Source organism: Trichoderma gamsii (assembly GCF_001481775.2).
Source record: "Trichoderma gamsii strain T6085 chromosome Unknown Scaffold_2.2, whole genome shotgun sequence".
NCBI lineage: Eukaryota > Fungi > Ascomycota > Sordariomycetes > Hypocreales > Hypocreaceae > Trichoderma > Trichoderma gamsii.
The window spans coordinates 1,636,685-1,657,873 of record NW_020171339.1 but is presented as its reverse complement, the minus strand read 5'-3'; the positions used below and the strand labels follow the sequence as shown (position 1 = coordinate 1,657,873).

At 51.2% G+C, this 21,189-nt stretch overlaps 5 protein-coding genes across 5 annotated transcripts; 4 read left to right on the top strand and 1 right to left on the bottom strand.

Annotated features, from left to right (window-relative positions):
- Positions 1 to 276: 276 nt before the first annotated feature.
- On the bottom strand, positions 277 to 7,050 carry TGAM01_v201006 (hypothetical protein; the record flags this gene model as incomplete). The annotated part of the gene is made up of 4 exons (XM_018806604.1): positions 277 to 315; positions 391 to 6,338; positions 6,412 to 6,736; positions 6,796 to 7,050. 4 exons carry the CDS (start codon positions 7,048 to 7,050, stop codon positions 277 to 279), a joined length of 6,567 nt encoding a protein of 2,188 aa, XP_018660246.1.
- Positions 7,051 to 7,934: 884 nt separating this feature from the next.
- TGAM01_v201005 (SH3 domain-containing protein) lies at positions 7,935 to 13,325 on the top strand (the record flags this gene model as incomplete). The annotated part of the gene is made up of 7 exons (XM_024548666.1): positions 7,935 to 7,977; positions 8,046 to 8,150; positions 8,223 to 8,509; positions 8,562 to 11,022; positions 11,097 to 11,236; positions 12,115 to 12,299; positions 12,371 to 13,325. 7 exons carry the CDS (start codon positions 7,935 to 7,937, stop codon positions 13,323 to 13,325), a joined length of 4,176 nt encoding a protein of 1,391 aa, XP_024406677.1.
- Positions 13,326 to 14,420: 1,095 nt separating this feature from the next.
- Positions 14,421 to 16,264, top strand: TGAM01_v201004 (hypothetical protein; the record flags this gene model as incomplete). Its single annotated transcript, XM_018806602.2, has 3 exons — positions 14,421 to 15,432; positions 15,500 to 15,852; positions 15,920 to 16,264. The coding sequence occupies 3 exons, from the start codon at positions 14,421 to 14,423 to the stop codon at positions 16,262 to 16,264; spliced, it is 1,710 nt and encodes a 569-aa protein (XP_018660244.2).
- Positions 16,265 to 17,354: 1,090 nt separating this feature from the next.
- Positions 17,355 to 19,152, top strand: TGAM01_v201003 (hypothetical protein; the record flags this gene model as incomplete). The annotated part of the gene is made up of 3 exons (XM_018806601.1): positions 17,355 to 17,597; positions 17,665 to 18,650; positions 18,720 to 19,152. The coding sequence occupies 3 exons, from the start codon at positions 17,355 to 17,357 to the stop codon at positions 19,150 to 19,152; spliced, it is 1,662 nt and encodes a 553-aa protein (XP_018660243.1).
- Positions 19,153 to 19,853: 701 nt separating this feature from the next.
- On the top strand, positions 19,854 to 20,539 carry TGAM01_v201002 (nuclear transport factor 2; the record flags this gene model as incomplete). The annotated part of the gene is made up of 6 exons (XM_018806600.2): positions 19,854 to 19,860; positions 19,927 to 19,944; positions 20,011 to 20,075; positions 20,131 to 20,202; positions 20,257 to 20,352; positions 20,417 to 20,539. 6 exons carry the CDS (start codon positions 19,854 to 19,856, stop codon positions 20,537 to 20,539), a joined length of 381 nt encoding a protein of 126 aa, XP_018660242.2.
- Between the last annotated feature and the right edge of the window lie 650 nt (positions 20,540 to 21,189).

Here is a 21,189-nt window from a genome sequence, read left to right as displayed (position 1 = left end):
TTTATACCGTTCGCTCAAGTCGCCCCCCTTTGTGTATGCTCAACTGAGCAAAACTAGATCCGAACTTTTCTTTGACAGTTCACCCTTTTCCCTTTCCGTTCTATTCCCAGTGAAGAAGAAAAAAAAAAAAGACAATATAGAATAAAAAGAATAAGACAAGAAAAATTGAGTAAACCGAGTTCCTTGCTCCGACGCACCCAGATTTATGCGATTAGACTCATAGAGCCCCTCCCCACTATATCGTCGTAGCTTCGTGTCGAGTCCTTTCGATGTAAATTATACCCGTTGAAGAACAGAGGCGAACCGTTCAGCAACCTAATGTTTGATTAGCTTCTCTTGCAACTACTTTGACAAGGGGAAAAGCCGCAATCGAAACTCGGCATTACTTACCTCGGGGGTTGATCTGATAAAGGGGAGTTCAAAAAACATATTTCTCTCGTTCTTGCATATTTCTACAACTGTATAGATGAGTCCCCATGGCTGGGGCCAAAATCCCACCAGCCGCTCCAAGAGGATTCGCGTAATCTCTTGACGAATGTCTGTTTCTTCAGGATCGTTCATATCTTTCCCAAAGATGTGTTGCAAGAGTTGGCTAAAGAACTCAGTATGAGGATTGGGAAACCTTAACTGGTTCACCATGCTGGCTATCAAGTAATAACGGGCTTCCGGAGGTAGCTCGTGCACCAAAAGGGATAGCATGGCAACCTCTGGTTCGCTCCCTGAGATGGACAGTGAACCGCTCGCCGGGGGTGGCTGCTCAGTAGCATGGTGACCGGAATACAGCACAACTGCGCCGATGAGCTCAGCGTTCGCCGCGATAGCCACGTGGCCAAATGTGGTCTCGGTGGGTGCGTTGGACGTGATAGTGTGCACAATCTGTGCCACTGCTTCTTCCGCAGGGCCGCTTTGGAAAACCTGGTCCAGCACGCTCAACAGGCCAGCCTCCGTCAGAGTTGCAACTGCTTCATCAATGAGGCCAGGATATGTCTTCAACTCTTCCAGCCGATCAGCTTTGTTATTCTCGATAGGCTTGCCGTAGTTTTGCTGGGGGGTCGCGGTCAAAACCGTGTTGATCAGCTGAATACAATGCGTCGGTATCTTGGCGCAGAATCTGACGTGGTTGGCTGCCAAAAAGTCTGGGAAATCGTGATGCAGGACCACAAATAGTTTCACCGTACCTCTGGAGAGATCCTTGCCGGCGTCGCTGACGTTGAGTGCCTTCAGCTGCTCGCTCAAGCAGCTAAGCAGCTGGCAGACGAGGTCTGCGAAAGGCTTCCATCCTGCATTGTCCACCAACTGCAGCAAAATAGGCATAAAGGCCCGATGCTGGACAAGCAACAGCCATCCAAATACAAATCCAGGTAGATGCTGTGGGCCGATGCTCTCGAGTCTGGTAGCAACTCTCAGCATAACGTCGCGGCGGTCGTCATCCGGCAACTCTTCGCATACAGAGTAAATCTCGTGGAAAAGCATTGAAAAGAGGCGGAAGAAGACTCTTTGATTCAGGTGCTCCCCTCGCTTCACATGATGGTGGTTGAGTATCAAGGAGACCAATACCAAAACCGAGTCTAAAAAGGCGGCGCGGGACACGAGTGTCGCAGAGTGTACAGCGGAGAAGATGCCGATGAACTTTGCCAGCGAGTCTGTTGCGACGTATGCATCGCCAATAGCTCCAGTGTGTAGAATGTGTTCATATCGCTCGACTGAGATATCAATACCGATACGCACAAATAATAAAAAGTCCTCGCGATTGCGAATGACATGCCTTGCCTGTAGCTGCTGGATAAAGATGGTCGTGGCTTTGCTTGAGGCATTGTGATTATTGCATAGATGTACCCACTCTTCGAAGACGTACTCTAGTTGGTCTTGTTGAATGGACTGTTCCTCGGCATTAGATGGGCCTTGAGGAGGCTGAGCAGGAACCGAGCCCATCAGCTTGGTCTTGAGTCGCTGGCCAGTGGTAGAGTTGGGGTCTTCACATATCCATGTCCAGGCTGACTCGAGAGTGCGTACAAAGTCAGTATACAACGCAATCGGCCGGTTGTTGAGAATTGTAAGGTCGAGCATATGTTCGAGGAACTCTAGCGAACTGTCCTTGCGAGCTTCAAGAACCTTTGACATTGCGAGATCAATGTTTCTCCAGTCGAGCAAATCGGTCCGGATCAGCGCTGCAAGCAGAGGAAGACTCAAGAAGTTTGGCCCAGGTTGTTGGGCAAACAGAGAACGAACTCGACTGTTCAAAGCAGGGCCAGAAATTTTCCTCAGTGTCTCTAGTACGTGCACCAGACTCTCAAGCGTCAAGTTGTCCTCAACCTGCTGGAAGATGAGGGCACTGATTTGCTCGGCGGCATAAATGGCAAACTCTTCCGAGTTTTGGGACGTCTTAATGATGAGCTGTACAAGAGCATCGACGACATCAAGAACAGGATGAGGTCGGGGCAGGCCGACGAAGTGGTCCTCTTGAGCTTCTCTAGCCACGCGCAGTAACTCCTGTAGCAGCTTGTTGACCCGGTCTGCCAGACCTCGAACATCCATTTGAAACCCGGCAGCTCGTCCGTTGCCCATCGCGTTGGCTGCGGCAAGGTTATGAACAGGGGCATATGGCTGGAGCTGCGCACCCAGCTGTTGGATTGAAGGTGTCTCGGCGGGCGTGGGAATGTTCGGCAGGGTACTGTAGGTATCTTGCAGGACCTCATTTGCCAGCGATCTTGTAGCTTCTGATGCAGATGGCGCATGAGATGCTACTGTAGAAGAGGTAGTGCGAGGCTGTCTCGCAAAGTCTTCGTAAATCGCCATCTGTTCGGCATTCAGACCACCAGGTCTCGGTTGGATCTTGTAAGGGCTTGGGATAGTCATGGCCCATCGGTTGATTCCTGTTAGATGGTAGGGCTCATTTGGCTGCTGGATACGGTGCCGCCTTCTGTGCTCCAGGTCACTCTCCAGCATCTCTTCAATCTCCGGCACTGCTCGCTCTTCAGCCTGCTTCTCAATGATGCTGCAAGCTAGGTCGAGATTGGAGTTGACACACATGATAATGGTGCCCTCAGGGAGACCCGACGGCAGATCGTTGGCAAGGCTCCTCATGTAGTTGGTCAAATTTGCTCGTAGAGGTTCCTTAGACGTAACGAGAGCTAGGCTGCCGGCAGTAGCCTTCACCATGTTGATAGCGGAAGTTCGTACGCGGTTTTCATCCGGTTCGGCAATGAAATCTTTCCGAATCATCTGCTGGGTTGATATCGCAGCAATAGTGACGGATCTATCGACGACTGGTTGTATAATATCCTGAAGAGCACGAGTGAGAGCTGATCGAACGATTTCGTGCAGCCTGCTGGTGCTGACAACCATCTCGTTGGTAGGAGGAATCGTAATGAGAGGTCCAAGCTCTGGAATGGTTGGAACTTGAGGGGATAAGCCAGGTCCGACCACCGATCCGATCCCGTTCAGCGACAAGCTCTCAAAGGCCTCGAGTTGCTCTTGAGCAAGAATACTATCCGGCTCGTCTGCAGCAGGTCGGTTGAGAATCTCTCCAGACGGCTCAATGCTCTTGTGGTCCAGGTTTAAGCCCTTGCATAGAACCTCAATCTCAAATTTCAGATTAAGCTTCAGTTCTGCATGGTGATATAGTTCTATCAATAAGTGAATGATGTCCATCAGCCAGGGGTTGGGAGGTCTGAAAACTGCTGAGTTTGCGCTTTGGGTCAAAACTTTGCAGACAAACGGGATGACGACAATGAGGCGTTTGGTGTCATGCGCTTCAATAAGAAGCTGTTTAAAAGCAATGTTTCTGTGCTTAATCGGATAATCCCTGGCAAGAGTTAATAGACCAAGCCACCCTCCAAGATTTTTGAGATGTGATCTCTCCGTGGAATTCTGCAAAGTCGCCTCAGAGTTTAGCATCCTAGATACACTGATAAACGTCTCGCGGAGAACCTCGGCCCAGAGAATTTTGTCTTCAAACTGTTTGACGAGTTCCAGGTACACATGATGATAATTGGGTTGCATTTTTGCTCGTTCCTCAACGAGCTGGCTAGCAAACCATTGCTGATACCTTCGTTCGAGCATATCACGAAGCTCGGTGAACATCGACTGCAGGGTATCTTTGGTGATGTTGTTGAGGACGAATAGGATCTTGCCCTGGGTCTCATCATCTGGATCCTCGAATTCGAGTTCGGCAGAGGGTGGATCAACACTGATGGCTGCGAACGCGGGTGCCGGACGATCAATGCTAGCTTGTTCATCGCCAGTCCCGTTCGCAAAAGAATCGATGGGGAATCCCACCCCATGGGGAGTGCCTGATCCATTGCGAGCACGTACAAGCTCCTCTTCGTGGTCTCGGACAATCTCCTCTGCCTTTTTGAACGCTTCGGTTCCCTGGAGACCAGGAATTTGAAGTAGCTGTTTACAGAACCCTGGCCATTCCCGAAGGCGCACTAAGAGCTGCATCAAAGCCTGAAGACCAAATTTGAACATTGGGTCATCAGGCATGTGATCTCTTACAGCCTCTAGAATCATTCCAAGACCAATCTTCAGGGGAAGATCAGATATTAGCTTGTGAGAAATGATTCCTCCAAAAAGAACCGCGGTTGTGGCAAGAGCTTCAAGGGGATAGTCGACATAATGATTGTACTCGTCGAATAGGCCATGAATCATGCAGGCAAATACATCCTGGTCGAGCTGGTCCCGCGAATGCTTGTAGCGATCCAATATCTCCACGATTGTGCGGACTTGGATCTCATCGCCATACATCTTTTTATAATGCTCTTCCATCTTACTGTTGGCTGCTTGCGGTAGAGCATTTCCGTCTTTTCCATTGGCATCGATAATGTCATCGTACCCCTCTCCATAGTTGATCAAGCGAGGGTACGCGGTAATGCAGTGACGCTGGACGAGAATGAGATCGAGAACTGGTGCTTTGGGTAAGAAGTCCTCGAGTATCTGCAACAATGCCGAAACAGTTCGCACCTGGAGACTGGTACTGGTTTTCACAGGTGGCTGGCCATCTGGCGGTCGCTGGAACTGGATCTCTAGGTTTGCCTTGATCATGAGGAACTGCAACAAAGTTCGAGCAATCTCATTGCTTCTCTCAGCATTGAACTGGGCCCATTTTGACAAGTCCAAGTAACCTTCCGCGTGAGCAAAGGCTGCAAGATCAATGCCGAATCCGTTTGGAAGATACACTAGCTCTTCCAGCCAGTTATGCTTGGCTGCATGGTCGAAAATGAGTGGAAGATCTACAGGCTTGACCGCATGCGCGTCAATAAGTCGCTGCACAACCCATTCCTTGTCCTTCTTCCAAAGGCTATCGAGCACAAAGTCGTACTCCGGTGAGCGCTTGTATAGAAAGGTTTCGAACAGAGAGTTCAGAGTATCAATGGCCATGACTGCCCATGACTGCCTAGGAACCTCAAAAGCGGAGACTAAGAAGATGTCAAGGTTCGGGACGACTACCTCTTGGAATAGTCGCTTGGCTTCGACACTCTGGGATGCGTGGACTGAGTTGAGAGCAACGTTGAATATCGCCGACAGTGCCGCTACGGATACAAGTGGATGCTTGACGACAACAGCGGCACGTTCCTGCACATTGGGAGGCGAATTTGCATAGTCTTCAATCTTGATGCTCCGTTCGAGACCGGGAATTGTGGTAGCATCGAGTTGATCAGGGCCCAGGGACGCGTAGGCGCTGACGAAAGACAGTTGTGCCTCCGGTTCGCTCCAAGAGCCACCCCACAGCCGCTGAATATCGAAGTTATTCGCTGGCTCCTCGGCAATAGGTAAAAGAGCCCTGTAAAGCCGTAGGAACTGAGCAGAAGAGATACGCGCCGAGGGCTGATCAAAACAAAGGACCACTTCGGTCCAGTCGAAAGATTTGGGCACAATACGGAGGAGCGCGCTGATGAGAACAACGGGATCATGCGAGGGAGTTTGGCTGACTGTAGCATATGTCAGTGCCGCAGAAACCTGCTCAGGGCCGAGCTGGATGTTAGCCGGACGGCCCCGCAGGATCTGAAAGCACGATTCCTCATCCCGTGTAGAGTCCGGCCCAGACTTTTGAATGTAGCGAGCCAAGGAATTGGCAGGCCGATCAGCCAGAACTCTGCTGATATCGAGGGCTGCCAACACTTCGGAAGGGGGCGCTTGGTCCACAGACAAATAGCGCTTGGCAACCGAATTTTGGAGGTCTCGGCGAGAAGCTGCATTGAAGCTCGGAGGATAGTATTGCAAAAATCTGTCAATGATGAGTGATACAAAGGCGGGGGTGAGGTCAGAGTGGGCTTCAATATCCGGTCGAGAGATGATGTCCATGAAGGTCGGGAAGTTGGTGGACAGGATGGCATCCGCTAGAAAAGAGCCCGGTCGTTAGCGGTGAATCCAAGAAGGAAAATTTATGGGAAAGTGCAATCTTTGTCTCACCTTTCGTTTTCAAGTCAGGGCGAGACCCAAGCTTGAATGCCAAAGCTAACAAGGTCTTTTCCAAGGCATCGAGCTTGAAGTGCTCCATAAATGTTGACAGGTCGAAATCGCGGAATATGTCCTCCGTGCCACTTTCCACCGACTCTGCGATTTTTGTGGCCTGATCGACATCGTGTGCAATCTTGCGCATCTCACCAACGAGGATGTGGTAGTTGCCAGGGTTGGCGACGGGTCTGTTGAGGCCCGGGAATATCTGGGGTGCATTGCCCGCCACCAACCGGGTGAAGTATTTAGAAAAGACCTCCATGCCGTGTTCATCGATGAGCTATAGTTGGCCAGCGGGGTTAGAACCATCCGGGAATTTGGAGCCAAGGAAGGGCTTACCTTTCGTAATTGCTCGACTTGCAGCTCCCACTTGGCACGATCCTTATCCTCCTTAATGGTACTGAGCAAGAGATAGACTTGGGCGACGACAATTTTCGTCAGGGAGTTGGCCCCCGTTGGACTGCTTGTGCTGGGGCTCGCGCCAGCACTGAGGATACCAGTATGCGATGGATGGGGTGAGTGGTTACTGCCAGTTTGAAGAGTCTGCGCAGGATTTGGTGAGAATGATCCCGCTCTTTGTGGAGGGGGGACCATGGAGGGATATTCGCGGCGGTCGAGAGTGGATGAGGTGTTGTCTGCCAACGGGCCAAGGCAGACCGGTGGATTAAGGACAGGAGGAGATTAGGGTTAAAACGAGGTAACGGCTAGGTATCAGAAGGTAGAACCGAGAGGCGCTCCTACATGGAGGGGCAGAGGCGTTGAGATGATTGCTGGTCGAAGTTTGGGGAGAAGAGGTGGAAGAAGAGGAAGCTTCTTTCGAGCCAAGGCGCTGGTAGCGAAGCTTGACTGTGCGGGACGTCGAGCCAAAGTGGGTTCGCGTGAAAGATCCTCGTGGCAGTAATACCAAGACGCCGAATTGGCAGATGGCGCAGGGAATTGAGCGACTTCTGGGAAGGCGATAAGCAGCAGTCAGGTAGCAGCCGAGAGGGTGGTCCACCAAGTGCGTCGAGGTACGTTTGAGCGTCTGAGGGTCTCGTTCGAAGGCTTGGGTGCAGGATGGGGTGGAAGAGGCTCCGGACAGTACCGCAAAAAGAAGCGTAGACGAGGGCGGCGATTTGTTCCGCCTTTGTCGAGGCAGGGTGGCAGCCCGCGCTGCCTTGGCCAGCCATTAGGTTCGCTGCGGAGGCTCACGTGATGCAGCCGCGCCGGGCTGGGCTGTTTCCTGGCCAACGCTTCAGCCACTCTAAACAACGCCACTGTCCTGGCTTGGCGGTGCGGCGGCTATCCATCTGGACGGGCTCTTATGCACCATACCCGCATCCTCTGCATCTTGCAACCACCCGTGACATTTCGAGCAGCTGCGCGTTGATATATGCGACAGAGGCCATCCGAGCTCCCTCGACACATTTCCGATCGCTTTTTTGGATTTTACGATAAAATTGGCACATACAGTCGACCCCTCACTTCGACCGGGCACCATGCCTGCCGCAATCGCAGACGCTCCGGCGGTAGCAATGTCTTGTCAGTACCATGCGCCGCGAACCCGCGCCCAGATAGAGCAGACGATGCTGACAGTAATATCGATGCAGTTGCCAACAATTTTTGGGGCAAAGACGATGCTGGCGTCGGCCCCCTTCTCGACCGCATGGTCAACTCAAAGCAGACTTGCGACGAACTCAAAAGCTTCTATGGCGGTGAGGATGCCTGCCCCAAGATGATGAACTGGTGTCCGATGCCGACCAAATACTAACTTGCGACATCTACAGCACGAGCTTCGATCGAAGATGAGTATGCCCGAAAGCTGTTGAATCTGAGCAAGAAAACCATAGGCACTCATGAAACCGGGACACTCAAAGCTTCTATGGAAACGGTCCGCAGCGAACTCGAGGCCATGTCCAAGCAGCATCAAAGCATTGCCGCGCAAATGAAGACAGAGCTCGAAGAACCGCTGGCCGCCTTCTCAGGAGGCATCAAAGAACGACGCAAGATTGTTCAGGGCACTGTGGAGAAGCTGCTCAAGATCAAGGTTCAACAAACAAATCAAGTAAACAAAGTAAGGGGCACACGCGAGATGCTACTAAATGTTCCTCGGCTGACGTAACTAGACTCGGGACAAATACGAACAAGAATGCTTGAAAATTAAGGGTTATCTCGCACAAGGCCACATGGTGATGGGTCAAGAAGAGCGTCGAAACAAAGCCAAGCTGGAGAAGACTCAAATCAGCCTCGCGACTTCGAACACGGAATACGAGAATGCAGTCAAGGTATTGGAGGACACCACAGTCCGATGGAACAGAGAGTGGAAGGCCGCTGCCGACAAATTTCAGGACCTTGAGGAAGAAAGACTCGATTTTACCAAGAACAGCCTCTGGACGTATGCCAACATCGCGTCGACAGTTTGCGTTAGCGACGATGCTGCTTGCGAGAAGATTCGCCTCTCTTTAGAGAACATGGACGTGGGGACTGACATCATCACTTTCATAAACGAACGTGGTACTGGCCAAGAGATCCCCGAGGCCCCCAAGTACATCAACTTCGTCCGCGGCGATGTCCATGATACCAACTCTGAAGCTTCTGAAGACGAAAACAACTATACCGTGGCGCAATTTCCCCGGAGTATCAATCCGGCTTTCCGCTCGTCTTCGCCGCAGCCTTCTACGTTTGAATCGCATCACGATCCCAATTCCGCGCTGGCGAACGATTTGGCCCACAGACCTCCGGTCAAGCCAACTGGCCGCGAGGGTGCGGCAACTCCTCAAAAGAGCCCTCAGAAGATGCTGCCAGCTGCACGCGCATCTTCGGAGGATCAATTCCGCAAGCCGCAACCACCAGGCATGGAAGATCGCCAATATCGGGCGCTTCCGCCACCGGGAGAAGATCAATATCGCCGCCAGCAGCCTGGCCCAGACGACCAACTTCGCCGACAGTTACCTCCACCTGACGAGCAACAACAGCCGCCGCAACAGCAGCAGCAACAATATGGGAGACAGCCACCACCGGCTGCTGATCAGTATCGCAGGCAACCACCTGCGGCCGAAGACCAGTATCGTAGGCAGCCACCGGCTACAGACGACCAGTTCCGCAGGTCGCAAACAAGCTCAAACCCTCCATCACCGTATGATAATCTTCGGCAAGGTCCTAAAGGAACAAATCCCCATGACCCATATCCAAAGGACGGCATGACGATGCTGTGCCGCCCTGGCCCTCCGTCAGCTAGCAGCTCCCAGATCCAATCGGCCAGACCGTCGAGCCGAGACTCTCGCAGTGAATATTCCGATCCTACGTCGGCTTCCAGCCAGGAACATCAAAGCGGCAAAATATCCCCTGTTAAGCAAGACCCTCCGCTGTCATCGCCGCTCTCGTCAAGCCCTGATAAGCAAGCCCTCAAGAAACGAAGTGGATTCTTTCAAAACCACAGCCCCTTTAGACGCAAGAGCACCAAGGATCTGCAAGCTGCTGCCGCCGCTGGTGGTGCACCTAGCAACAGAAACACTTGGCACCCGTCTCAATCCCAGGGATCGACAAGCCCTGTCCGCCGACCGCAGCCCTACGGAAACAGCGAGCCGCAGACTAGGAATCTGCTGAAAGAACGGACTGCTAGCCCAGAGCCAATTGATGCTAATGCAAGCTTGGCTCTTGGTGTGGGACAGAACGTGCTCCCTGTTACGACCCCTGACACCAGCCGACAGAAACCACAACCGGTGCCCCAGAAGGCTGAGCCGGCGGATCCCATTGCAGCGGCCTTGGCCGAGCTCAAGAATGTCAATGTAGGCAAGCAAGCTTCGGTGAGAATGTCGGCCGACCACTACCATGGCATCTCTACTCCTGTTCCAAACACAGAGGCAGCGATGACAAGAGCATTCCCGGCTCCCGGCAGCCATGATGCAGCTGCCGCCACGCGCGGCACGCCTCCGCCTTCGTACCAGGCTCAAACCCAGGTGACGAGGCTGGGAGTGCCGCCTCCAGCCGTCACATCCAAGGCTATGAAGCAAGCTTCCCAAAAGGTGGCGAACCAGACACGAAGTGTTTACGGCGATGACGGTCGTAGAGGGTCTGCGAGCAACGCTCCCTCTCCTATCTCACGACCTGGTACGCGAGGTAACGATCGCTCGGCCTCTCCAGCTACTGCTCGTGGCGCATCCCCCCAGCCTCACCGGCAAATGAGCAATGATCCTCGGCACTCGGCGTCTCCAAACCCTTATCATCAGCGGAACAATTCTTCAACCAGTTTGAACCGTCCTCCAGATCAAGGATACTACCGCGGAGCGTCTCCCCACGGGTCCACTAGGGGCTCGACCAGGGGGGCTTCGCCAAATCCGTATAGAGGGGACTATAACAACTATTCTCAGAGCCGTCCGGGAAGTAGCTATAGCGGTTCTGAAATGGCGATGCAATTAGCTTCTCCCGGTGGCGGCGATGATCGTTATGGCTCTACCAGAAGCCGGGCCTCTAGTCGGCCAGGGTCGCGAGCCATGGGCCTTTATGATGGAGGCCACCAGCGCAGCAAAAGCGTGGCCGACCCGTCTAGACAATATTCACGAGATGGACGACCAGTTATACATATGGGTAAGTGATTTCTCACGCTTTTCTAATATGTGCCCATGAATCTCTACCGTCGGGTTGGCTAACATATGTGATAGCGCGCGCGGTGTACATGTATCAAGCTGCTATCCCTGAGGAACTCGGTTTTGCTAAAGGCGACTACCTTGCTGTCTATCGTCACCAAGATGATGGATGGTGGGAAGCAGAAGTCCACAACGGAAATGGCCAAATTGGGCTGGTCCCAAGCAACTACCTCCAGCCTTGTTAAATAGGCAACGATTAACGAGCTATTACTGGTGATGGTGCTTTTCTTCTTCTTCTTTCATTCCTATTCCCCTTCGCTTCAACCCCCCTTATTTTTTTGAATGTTAAACACGACGAATCTGTTTATGGCTGGTTTGAATGTATATGATCTTGATGATGGTTTTTTTGCGGTTTTGCAAGGACACTCAAACTTAATTGTTTATGCTTGGTTTCATTCGATTATAGTGGTGCGATTCTTATATGGGTGCTCTTTGTTAATAAAACCTGTCCTTTCCTTTCTGCTCACTCTTTCTTCAGATGCGTGAGTCTGTGTATGCCCCCTAGGTACTGTTTCTTCTTTGGGAAATCTTAGTCTGTATGTAGCCTGCTGTAAACTTGGCATTGCTGTGATGCCAAGTCCAGCGCTTAATTGATATGGCAGGCCTGCCAAATGTGGTAATTAGCTGAAACTACACGCGTACATAGTACACCTGTCCCTATGGAACCTTAGGATTTACTGCGCAGGCTGTAGCCACGCTAGCGTCAGGAGAAAGTAGCTTTCCAGTACCTTTTGCTGCCGCCGCCATCGGCTAAGACGTCATGTTGATCACATGCTCTGAAGCTCATCTCAATACCTAAATCAACAACGCAGGTCCCAAACTTCGAATTGCAAGTGCGTCGCCGTGTTCGCACATCTTCCTCGACGTTTCATACGCCTTGCAATTTTTTTTGTCTCCTAATTGGAAGGACACCACAAAAGTCTATGGGATGATCTAAACCTGCTCGACTTTTCTGCCATGGTAATCGCTATCTGCTTCGCTATTTGGTCTGCATCTTGAAGCTCCTTGAGCTGACGCTAGTCATGTACGCCAGGAAACATTCCAGGAGACTGCGCGCGTTATCACCTCGAAGCCCGTCCAGAGGGCCGCTGTCAATCTCGCGCTGCTCGTTTCTGGAGCGGTGACACTGCTTGGTCTGGCTGCGATTGCCTCTGTGCTATTCTTCCAGAATTTTGTTCCTGATCAGTTTGTCACTACGCCAGTTCATCTGCAATATGGGTGCGTGTAGTTGTAATTGCGATGATATAGCGACGACGGGCGCATCGTTTGCTGATTATTTGCCTGTGTAGGACGGGTCTCAATCCATATGGCCTTACGGCGCTGACCGTGCCACTGCTGAAGCCGCAGCAAGACTACGACATCTCCGTTACCCTTTCAATGCCGCGATCGCCTCCCAATGTCGAGCGAGGGAACTTTATGGTCAGCCTATATCTACTGGGCTCCCAGAATGGCTACGCATTAGCTGAAGATGCGCGAAAGTTTGCCAACCGTGAACCGAGTTTCGAGCAGAACGATGTGCTTTTCCACTCACGAAGGCCGGCCTTGCTCCCTTATATTGACCCCGTGGTGTCTTTGGCATCGCGTGTTCTGTTCTTACTCTACCACTTGATATTCCCAACGGCGCAAAATTGCACGATGAAAATACCAGTAGCCGAGCGAGTCGCTTTCCCAACAGACTCTTCTATTCCCTTGTCGGCGTATGTGGAAATCGAGGCAGGGCAGGACATTCAGATTTACAGCGCTTCACTTACGATGACGGCGCAGCTTAGCGGCCTCCGATGGCTCATGTTTCACTACCGCCTTTTGACCTTTTCCATGTTTACGACGGTTTTCTGGGTCTGCGAACTTGCCTTTATGAGCGTTGCTTGGGCCATCTTTGGCTCTTTAATGGGATCTTCGCCTAACAAGCTGGAATACAAGACTCGAAAAAGCCAGCGCCGGCCGACAACAGAAGAAGCGACAGATCCGGAAGACTCTGAGGGGAATGAGGAGAATGATGGTGGATCAGACCATCCGCACCAATTCCCTACTTACGGAAAGCAGCCTGCGTTGAAGCACGAACCAGACATCAAAGACGAGGAAGAGCATAAACAGCCTCTTCATGAGATACCTGTTGCCGGCGAAGAAGCTGATGACGAAGAAGATGTTGAATCGCCTCGAGATTCGGGTATAGGTACCAGCTACAGTGGGGAAGGGAGCAGCAGTGTTCGCAGGAGAAAATCGCAATCGCGCTTGGAGCAGTAGACTGATCTTTTAGTTGAGAGGTATTGCAAATCCATAGGATACCCCAATGGCAATTTATCAAATGGTGTTAGCGGTAGAAGCGTTTTCTCAGGTTATCAATTGATTTGCAATAGTAGTCGTATGAAGATGACCCTGTAGTAGCACCCACTTAGATGAATCTTCTAGACTAGTTGTTGGGTATTACTGTTGCTAACTGCTATTCTCTTGAAACGTCTTCATCGCCGTCTAGGTTGATAAAGCTGCCAGGGCTACTAGTTACCTTACTTTGAATCAATAAGCGCCAGAGTAGGGCCTCATTTGGGCTCAGGGCTCAAATTCATTGGGTAAACCATATGCCACCCTTCTATCCCCCAAGGCCCTGAGACCCTAGACCGGTAGGCGCTATTGCTGCAGCGCCGCCAAGCTGCATGATCCAACGGCTGCCAGCCAGAGGGAACAGCTGTCCTGGCGGCAAATGCTAATAATCCTTGCCGGCACGGCTGGATTAGGGCACAGCCAAAGCACAGATGCAAGTCAGTGCCAGCGCATGCGCTCCATTCTTGCGGTGAAAACCAGCTGGCTTGTGGCATTCATGCATGAGGCGGCCGTGACAGCACCGCAGCTGGCGCCCAAGCACTCTAGAACAGCGGGCTGGAATTTGTACCCAGTAGGTCCCGATCGGACTAAGAGATGATCCGCTGATGCGGGCGGGATTGGACCCCCCCAAATAGCCCCCCCTTCCACCATTCACTGACGAGCCGTCCTCGGGTGCTTATTCGCAGCAGCAAGTCATGGCCGTGCTTCTTTTGAGATTATTTTGGTGAACGCAAAGTCAACTCATCGCCTGTGTCTTTTTGGTCGTCCCCCATTCTTGCTTCCGTTGCGCAGGACTCGCCCTCCCCCTACGCTTTCTGCTCGTCACATGGATGGCTAGCTGGTGAATCGGAGCTTCTATCGCCAAGCTTAATCAGTTTCCCCCCACCGCCCTCTCTTGGTCAAACAGTCGACGCCTCCCTCGTCTCCCAACGCCCACCAGCTCTTAAACAGCCCAAATCTCCCAAAATCCCATACTCGAGCGACAATTTCCCTCTCGCAACACGCCTCGTTTCCGTTACGATGCCCTGCTTCAAGGGTATTGCGGTTAGCATCCATGCCAACTCCGCTCCGCTACCCGAGTACGGCATACAGAAGCAGTCGAGGCTGTCTCGCATTAGCACATACATTCCCGTGCCGCAGCCAACCCTCAACCCAGGCAACAAGCCGGAGCCCGCCAAGTTTGCCATCTCGATCACGCTGCTAACTCCCGGCCTCCCCATCCCGTACTCGGCCCCAAAGCCGTCCGAGGCGAACCCGTACCCGAAGCCACAATTCGTTGGAGGTCTCCACCCTGGCCCCCAGAATGAACGAGGCAAGCCTGGAGCTGTGGCTCCCTACGTGCCCTTGACGAACTCTGAAAACGAAACGATTGCCGCCTACATTTATTTCGATGGGAGGGGCAAGGAGGAGGTGGCTACTTTGCTGCGCCCAGGCGAGGAGACTTGGGTCAATAGTCGCTGGGTCCAAGTCCCTGATGCTGAAGGCGGCGGCTTGGCCGAGCGTGAATTCCTCTTCCGCGAGGTTGGTCTCGAGCGCTGGCTTAACGGCTTGGATCTCAAGGGCCACGATGCTGCAGAAAAGCTTGAGAGGCGGCGTCAGAAATTTGAAAGACGGAGGCGGCGACAGGCAGCGACCTTGGAAGGCAACTCCAGCGTGGATTCAGATGCACGAAAGGGCACTCTGCGATATGGCGACGAATCCTCGCCAATCGAGCCCGTGTATGACGACTCCGATTCTTGGTCTGACGACGACGACGAACCTCCGGAGGCAACAGGCCAGATCAAGGTAGCCATGTTCCGCGTTCTAGCGTCTGGAGAAATTAAAAAGGGAGAGTACTCTCCTCAGTTTGATGCGCACGATGGAGATGACGAATATGAGAATGGCAACGGGATCGACGCAGATGTTGAGCACACTACGAGTTTCGCTAAACCCAAGACGCTCGATCCCAAGACCATCAGCACCCAGACAGTTACTGGAATTGACGGTCCAGACAAGCCTTATGCTACTTTTACATTCTTTTACCGTGGTGAAAGTGAGTTCGATCACCTACTTATATGCGCTCTTCTTTTTCTCAACATCTCTGGCTAATACCGAAATAGGACAACTGCAAAAGATTGGCGTCCTTCAGTCGGCCAAGAACTCACAGACAACAGCTCTCGCGGCCAAACGACGCTCAGGTCAGATCGACTTTTCTAACCTAGGACCTCTCAAGGCCGGTGGCACCGTCGGATTTTCTGCGTTCCGAGATCAGGAAGCCGAAGAGGCACGACGACGAAAGGCCAGGAAGAAGAGCAACGGCAATGTTGCTGATGACAGCGACGATGACGATGACGAAAATGAACTCATTGGCAAGATGGAGGAAGTAGCCGACAAGGAAACTAGCTCCAACAAGCTAGCTCCAGAAGATGCCAAATTCCAAGGCGAGTTAGCAGATGGCGTTAACCGTATACACGTACGATTCAATTTGACCCTTTCCGAAACCCTATGGAGCTCAGGCGCTAACATCAATTCTCATATAGCTTAAGAGGGCACACTCGGCCGAACCAGACGCAAATTCCACCCCAGAAACATCGCAACGAACCGATTCACCGGCCGATCCAGGATTGCTGGGCGGATCAGCACCAAGTGCAAGCTCAAGCCTGCAGGCCAACTTCGACTCTCTCGCTGCAGCAATGGCTGGCAGCCCTCTCAAAAAAGCACGGCCAAGCGTTGATCAAACCAATATCGGAGATAGATTGTCGACTACTCAAAGCTTGAGTTCAGCTCTGGGAACAGTTACTTCAAGCGGTGCCGAGTCTCCCACCAAAGAATCGCCAGCTTTGGTGAAGCCCGAAATAAAAATAGAAGAAGAGGAAGAGCTATAGTAAGAGCGATACGTGTGCTAAAGCATGACGCTATAACTTGGCGAATTTGATGACCTCAAATTTATACATGTTAATACCTTGCTTATTGGAATGATCAAACGAAAGCATGCAGAGCGAGCCAAAGTTAGCAGAGAGAATTCTGGACCGGTCACTAACGACTACACTTTACGGGAATGGGCCATGATGTACGAACGATTTGCAGAGTGTGGATTGAAACCAAATTTTTTTTTACCCTTTTTTTATATTCATTCTCACTTTTTCTTTTCACTGGATTTGGTAAAATGGAGAGCCGGAATAAATGCGGATGGGAACAAATAGGGGCGCCTGGGAACTCTGAGATGCTGCTCTCGACTTCCATTGCAGCGCTTGAAAGGAGCACTTCTACAGGCTGCCGGCTGGAGATGGGCTATATGGACTGGTTTGCATTCTCTAACTATAGATGATGGCGATAACTTCCGAGCTGTCCTGCTCATCCACCACTTTTTGGTATGCTATAGTTTTTACGGCATGCTGAAAGGGTTGGCTATATACGGGAACTGAAAAAAAAAAAAACTTGTTAAACATGCATCAGGAATCGAGTTTTTGTCGTGCTGAGCGGATGTTGCTTATAAAACGACTGAGGAGTCGTTCCTTTAGAGTATACGCAAGGAATATGAACGCAATGACTAAAGCATATTTTCTATGATATTGCTTGAATTTCATTTTCGTGGTCAAGTAACTCTGGTTTTTTTGCATTAGATCTTACCAAGTAGAAAGATTGCATGTTTCCAAGATTGACGTAAGATGGGAGTATCATATTACTAGGTACTATGCTTATCGGCCTATGCCAACCGAATAGTCATGCAAACGCAACGTTGGGCCTGTGGAGTTTACCGCATTGGTTCGCAGGAATTAGGTATTCGAAGGATCCGTTGACGTAAGATGGGGTACTATAGCCGCTGCCTACTCCAAGTACTACATGGTTGTATAAGTACAGCATTAAGCCTATAGATTGTACTGTGATAGCTTTGCCTTTTTATTTTATATCTACAAGAAAGGGATTACCGAAGTACGGCTATTTACGTGATCTAGTTATTTTAGACACTCAGTCATGGGTCGACCGTGGCGCATCATTCCGACCCTCTGCCTCGCTGCGAGCGTCGTGTCAGTGAGGGGTCAAGGAAATGCAGCAAATGCCCAGGATGAGCAGAAGCCAATTGCATCTTCAGAACACACTGCGAGTGAAAACCCGCTGACTCCTGAGTTTTCGGAGTTTGTTATTGAGAGGTTGGATAAATGGAAGGTCCCTGGCGTTGCGGTAGCTGTGATTGACGGGGACGAAGTCTACGCCGAGGTAAATACTACCGTCGAATAGCTGGATACGCATGTCAAATTTTGAGTGTCTGATGCTGCTTCTGTAGGGCTATGGATATGCGACGCTGCCCGATGTTCCGGCTACTCCAGAAACTCTGTGGTATGGCGCCTCGACAACCAAGGCGCAAGTGGCTGCGGTCCTATCCGCTTTGATTCATTCTGGCAACTATTCAGCTTTGTCGCAAGGCTGGGAAACGCCTATCTCGTCCATAATCCGCGACGATTTCGTGCTGCAAGACGAGTGGGCGACGAATCACATCACCTTGAACGATGCTGTCAGCCACCGAACAGGCATGGCTCGTCACGATCGTTCCTTTCACAGAGTTATTGATGGACAGGAGGTAACTCCGCGGGATATCGTCCGAAATATGAGAAACCTGCCACTTACTTACGAACCTCGCGTAAAGCCTTTGTATTGCAACTTGATGTTTGTGGTCCTCTCGCATGTTGTCGAGACGATCACGGGTAAGTGGCTTGGAGAAGTGCTCAAGGAGAAGCTATGGGGGCCACTGGGCATGAACTCGACCAAGTTTGACCTACAGGAAGCTCTAGATGGGCCTGAGCACTTGGCCTCAGGCTACTACTGGGATCTGGACGAAGAGAAGTATAATGAGGTTCCTCACATGTCTGTGGTAGAAGTCAGCGGAGCAGGAGCAGCACTCTCCAATGTTCTTGACTATGCCAAGTGGGTGAAAAGCCTGCTCCACCAGTCCGGGCCTCTTTCTGAAGATGTGCACAAGGACATTAGATCGCCCAGGACGCTCTGGGATGCCAATCCCGCGCCTGGATATGATCTTATGCTGTATGGGCTGGGCTGGATGAGGACTTTACACAAGGGTCATGTGGTGTATACCCATAGTGGAGGTATGCATGCTTTTGCGTCCGAGGTATATTGGTTCCCAGAGGCCATGTATGGAGTGGTGGTGTTTGGGAATACGGCAATAAGCCAGCCTTTGGAAGAAACCATTGCGTGGAAGCTCATCGATGATAAGCTTGGAATTCCCCAGAAAGAGCGTGCGGATTACGGTGCCAAGTATGTTTACGTTGACCTTGAAGCCCAGCGTTCAAATTACTCGTGCATGAGTTACTGACTTTAAAACAGATGGGACAAAGTGGTGAAAGAGATGTCTTGGCAGTATGCAAATGCCGTGGACATCCTTTACCCCGAGAGACAAGATCCCGCATCGCCCCCTACGTTGGCTGTGAGCGAGTTTGCGGGCACATACTACGATCCAGGATACGGCAATATTACTCTTCGCGAAGAGCCTCACCCAGATAAGCTGGGCGAAAGCATCTTGGTCGCCCATCGTCCAGAGACAACATGGAACTATTCAATGCGCTTCAACCATGTCACGAGCGACTATTGGATAGTGTATCTACCTGCGTCGATATGGTCTGGCCTCAGATTCGAGGAATTTGTAGCAGCAGAATTCAAGCTGGGGGCAGATGGGAAAGCATCTGGCGTTGAGATTACATGGGAGAATCGGATGGATGCCATGTACGAAGGCAAGTTGTTGTTCAAACGAGTCGCGTAGAGGGTTGGAAAAAACCGCCATTGCCGAGCTGTATTGCAGTCTTGTTAGCGGCTGTACATTTCCCATACGGAATGTCATATAGCGAGAAGCACGCAATGAAGAGTGTGTTTGTGTAGTCAGACAAAAAGTTGGTGATTAAGAATTCAACATGAAATTCAGTTGGCCGTTCTTAAGTTTTATCATCAGGAGAGAGGGCGGCATGTAGCTGGTATAAAAGCCAATTGACTTACCATTATAGTTGTAGATCAATTCATTGCTGCGATTGCAGCAACAAGATACACAGGAAAAAGGAGAAAAATGTGTCGGGTTACTTGCAGCTTTGGCCCTAGAGTTGGAGTGGAAAATCCTACACTCTGCGAAACTTTGAAAAAATTTGGCGGCTTAAGATATAGACGGACATCCTTTTAGATGCATGCGCCCCGCTATCAGAGCTCCTATCCCACCATTTATGCAGCTATACAGCTACGACCCAGCTATATGCGCTTAGTCGATAATTTGCACTGTGTGTCCCTCTTCTGCCTACCCCACCATCCCTCCCTGCGTTTATCGTCTTCACAGCCTTGGGCACATTTTGCGATAAATCCAACTGCCAGTTACCATCTCTTGTTCGCCTCCCCACGACCTCTCCGGACCTCTGATTTCTGAGTCGAGACTTACAGCCGCCAGTTTTCCACACGAAAATCGAACCCCCAACCGTCAAAATGGCCAGTAAGACGTCAAACAACCCCCTCTAGCGATGCGCCGTAACGAACTAATCACGCAAAACTGCAACAGACGTCGAGGAAATCGCCAGTATGTGTCTACGATGCAGCTACCGTTGAGCTGAGCTTTCTAACGCGAAATCGCTTCCTCGAACAGAGCAGTTTGTCAATGGCTTCTTTACGGGCATGAGCACCAACATTGCCGGCCTCGCTGCCGTCTACGTAGGTTGCGACTCGGTCAAACGGCGTGTCGATGAGGTTTTAACGCTCTACACAGACTCCCCAGTCCGTCCTTACCTTCGAATCTCAGAAGTTTGAGGGTGCCAACGCTATTCTGGAGAAGCTCACGGTATATAACACTCTTACCTATGCACCGGAGAAGCTAGTTCTAACGGCTGTGTAGAGCCTCCCCTTCAAGATGAGCGGTCACCAGCTCTCCACCCTCGATGCCCAGCTCGCCGATAACGATCTCCTGATTCTGGTAACAGGAAAGCTCAAGGTAACAGATACCCAAGTAATACTAAGTACCATGGGATGTCGCTGACGTATACAACTAACCCTAGGTTGACGAGGACGAGAACCTGATAAACTTTGTCCAGAACTTCAAGGTCAGCGTCAGCCAGGGTCCCGGTGGCGAGATTACTGGCTTCCTCGTCAAGAACGACATCTTCAAGCTGGTTTACTAAATTCTTGGGACTCGGTACTGGAAAAATCTTGCTTGTGGATGAGGCGTGAGTAATGACCTGGCGATACAGAAGCTCAGAATCTGAAGATGAGGATATGGGGGCCCAGAAAGGATCAGAATAAAGGCTGGAGATGTCATTACATTCTCACATCAAAAATTTCAATGCTGTTAGGCATAGCTAAATCTAAACTATATACCACCGAAGCCGTTGTAGCTCTACAGCTTTCCGCGAAAAGAATCTTAGTCTTGTAGCCGTTGACCCCCACTACAAACACTGTGTGAAATTGTAGGCTTCCCGTTATCCATCACAGTGCTTGTTAGGTTACTGGACGCCTCTCGCTTTTGGTGTGGCGGCCGTCAGTTGCTGGGGCAATTATGTCATGGCGTCTGCAATTTACTTGCGAGTGACTGCTGGCATGTGGCAGCCGTGAATGCAGCTGTATGGCCGTTTACGACCGCACGGTTCCATGCAAGATGCAGTGAGGACGGCACAACGGAACGAGAAGCCAACAGCCACCAATCATGACCTTCGTTGCATTTCTCTTCTCTCTTTTACCTAATTTAAACAGGTTTTCCTGCTTCTCGTTCTCTCCTAGTGATTTCGGCCCAGGGCATAAAAATCGACGCCCAATAAGTCAACAGTTGGACCCT